Here is a 1,995-nt window from a genome sequence, read left to right as displayed (position 1 = left end):
TTTGATGTTTGCTGTATAAATGGATGGGGAGTTAAGGCCCACACACACAGTGTATTTGCCATTTTTCCTCTAGATTGTTGTAATTGGGTCGAAAACCCAATCCTTTTACCTCTGTTTCCTCTTGGAAAGGAAATATAGCCAAGAACTGCTCCTTCACCTAAGTTCCACAGGCATAGGTCTCCAGAGCTCTTCTTTCAATCTTTTCAAGACATACTCATTGTCCCTGCTTGGTCCACTTTCGGGGACTACTTAGAAACACCAATGAAATGTTCATTTTTATTAGTTTGTCTTATGCTCTAGCATTTCATAGTATACTGTACCTCTACTGAGACTTTTGTAAACAGAATCTAATTGCAGTTATCCCTCAAGAAATGTGACTAATCACCATTTAATATGCCAGTTTTATACATTTAGACTGGCTTAAATTGAGGGTTAGCTGCCCTGTTATTAAAGTGGAAGCTTTTTTTTTTCAAAGTTTTTGCCATAGGGTATGTGTGCTTGCCAGAGAGAAACAGTGAGAAGGAATGTGAGAACATGCCTCTTCCCAGGGTGGGAGAGAGGATTGCTACACTGCAGTCCCTTCTTCATTCTCTTGGGATTTGGGGCACATATGCTCATGCACTTGGTGTGATTTCAAGCTGCCAGGTCTAGGACTTGAACCACTATTGGCCATGTATGAGTCCACCACACATGCCACTTAACCACCATGCCAGTTGCTGGCCCTGGAAACTCTTTTTAAATAGCTAAACAAGCAACATGCTCTACTTGTGTATGTGCATGAATGCTCAAACACACAGGTGAGGGCATGTGTGGTACACTATGTGGGATGGTGTGTGCATGTGTTTTTCAAGATACCTGGATTCCGAGGTGTGAGTCTGGCACAAAGTCTAGTGAATGTGGCATAAATATGTTGCTGGGAGTATAAGTGTAGTTCGTGTTTGAGTGTGAGCTTGGGAGAGTGAGTGTGGTTAGTGTCTAAATGCTCTCCACCAAGATTTTTGCATTTATAAAACCACTAAAACCTGGTCCCATCCATCTTTAAATCTAGAATCTGGAAAGTTGGAGAGCTGCCTGTTGATAAGGACATACACAAACACACAGAACACTTTATAGCAGTGCATGGCAACTCTTATCTGTGTTGAAGTTTGGGACTGTGAAGGAACACCTACCTGAGAGGGCCAGGAATTCCTCCGGGCCTCAGTCCCTCCAACTACCCGGGCATTGGTTTCCGGAAAGTCCTGGGTGCTGTGTCCTTTGTGGGGCAGAAGAAAAGTGAGTGATGACTAAGCATGGGGTCAGCCGGGGGTGGGGGTTGGGGATGGCCGGTGTGCTTTGAGGAATGTTAGCCTTGTCTGCAAATTCACAGCTCTTCCCTAACAATCGAGGGGCCCAGTTGTTGAGTTCTCTGAGCCCCTTTTTGAAAGCAGGAGAGTCTGAGTGCATTCTGCTTCTCCCAGGTGTCCTTGGAATTCTGGCATGCTGTGGAGTCAGAGTTAAGACCCCAAAGATTCCTTGTGGTCTCAGCCTTGCTAACAGTTTACCCCTGGCCCAAGAATACCACTCTCCAATGCTTTTGGCAGGGACAGCAGTGCACATCCCAGTTAGGCCCCTGCTAAAGATGTCCTCCTATCAGTGTGGCTTTTGGGAAAGCCCAGACTCCCAAGGGAGCGTCTATCTGCTTTCTAGTCCTGGGACTTGCCACCCAGAAGGGCCTGACCTTTCCTAACTTAGAATCAAGTAGAATAAAGTTTCTGCTAGACTTCCAGGCAGAACATCCCATCCCAGCCTGGCATAGGGAGCTGGCCTGAGTTTAGAGAAGGCTTTCCAACTCTTCTGTTCACTCACTCTCCCTAGAGAGCTCAGGTCAAATGATCCACTTACCATAAAGGACCAGGGCAGCGAACACCAAGAAGCGCAGCATGTTGCCAATGGAGTAGACCACTGCCCCTTGCCATGTACTAAGCCCTCTTTATATTCCTCTTATCAGCAGCTTTG

The 1,995-nt window shown here is 46.2% G+C and overlaps 1 protein-coding gene across 1 annotated transcript in view; it reads right to left on the bottom strand.

Annotated features, from left to right (window-relative positions):
• Positions 1-1,995, bottom strand: part of CELA1 (chymotrypsin like elastase 1) — a 20,721-nt gene extending 18,726 nt beyond the window's left edge. The window contains exons 1-2 of the mRNA XM_006168132.3: positions 1,882-1,995; positions 1,170-1,252 (exon numbers count right to left, since the gene is read on the bottom strand). Coding sequence (XP_006168194.1) covers positions 1,170-1,252; positions 1,882-1,921 — 123 coding nt within the window. The 5' untranslated portion in view covers positions 1,922-1,995. The remainder of the gene's footprint in view (positions 1-1,169; positions 1,253-1,881) is intronic.

The sequence above is a fragment of the Tupaia chinensis genome, unplaced genomic scaffold, assembly GCF_000334495.1.
Source record: "Tupaia chinensis unplaced genomic scaffold, TupChi_1.0 Scaffold145652_1, whole genome shotgun sequence".
Taxonomy (NCBI): domain Eukaryota; kingdom Metazoa; phylum Chordata; class Mammalia; order Scandentia; family Tupaiidae; genus Tupaia; species Tupaia belangeri.
The sequence above is the reverse complement of the archived record's forward strand: the minus strand, read 5'-3'. Positions and strand labels throughout refer to the sequence as shown.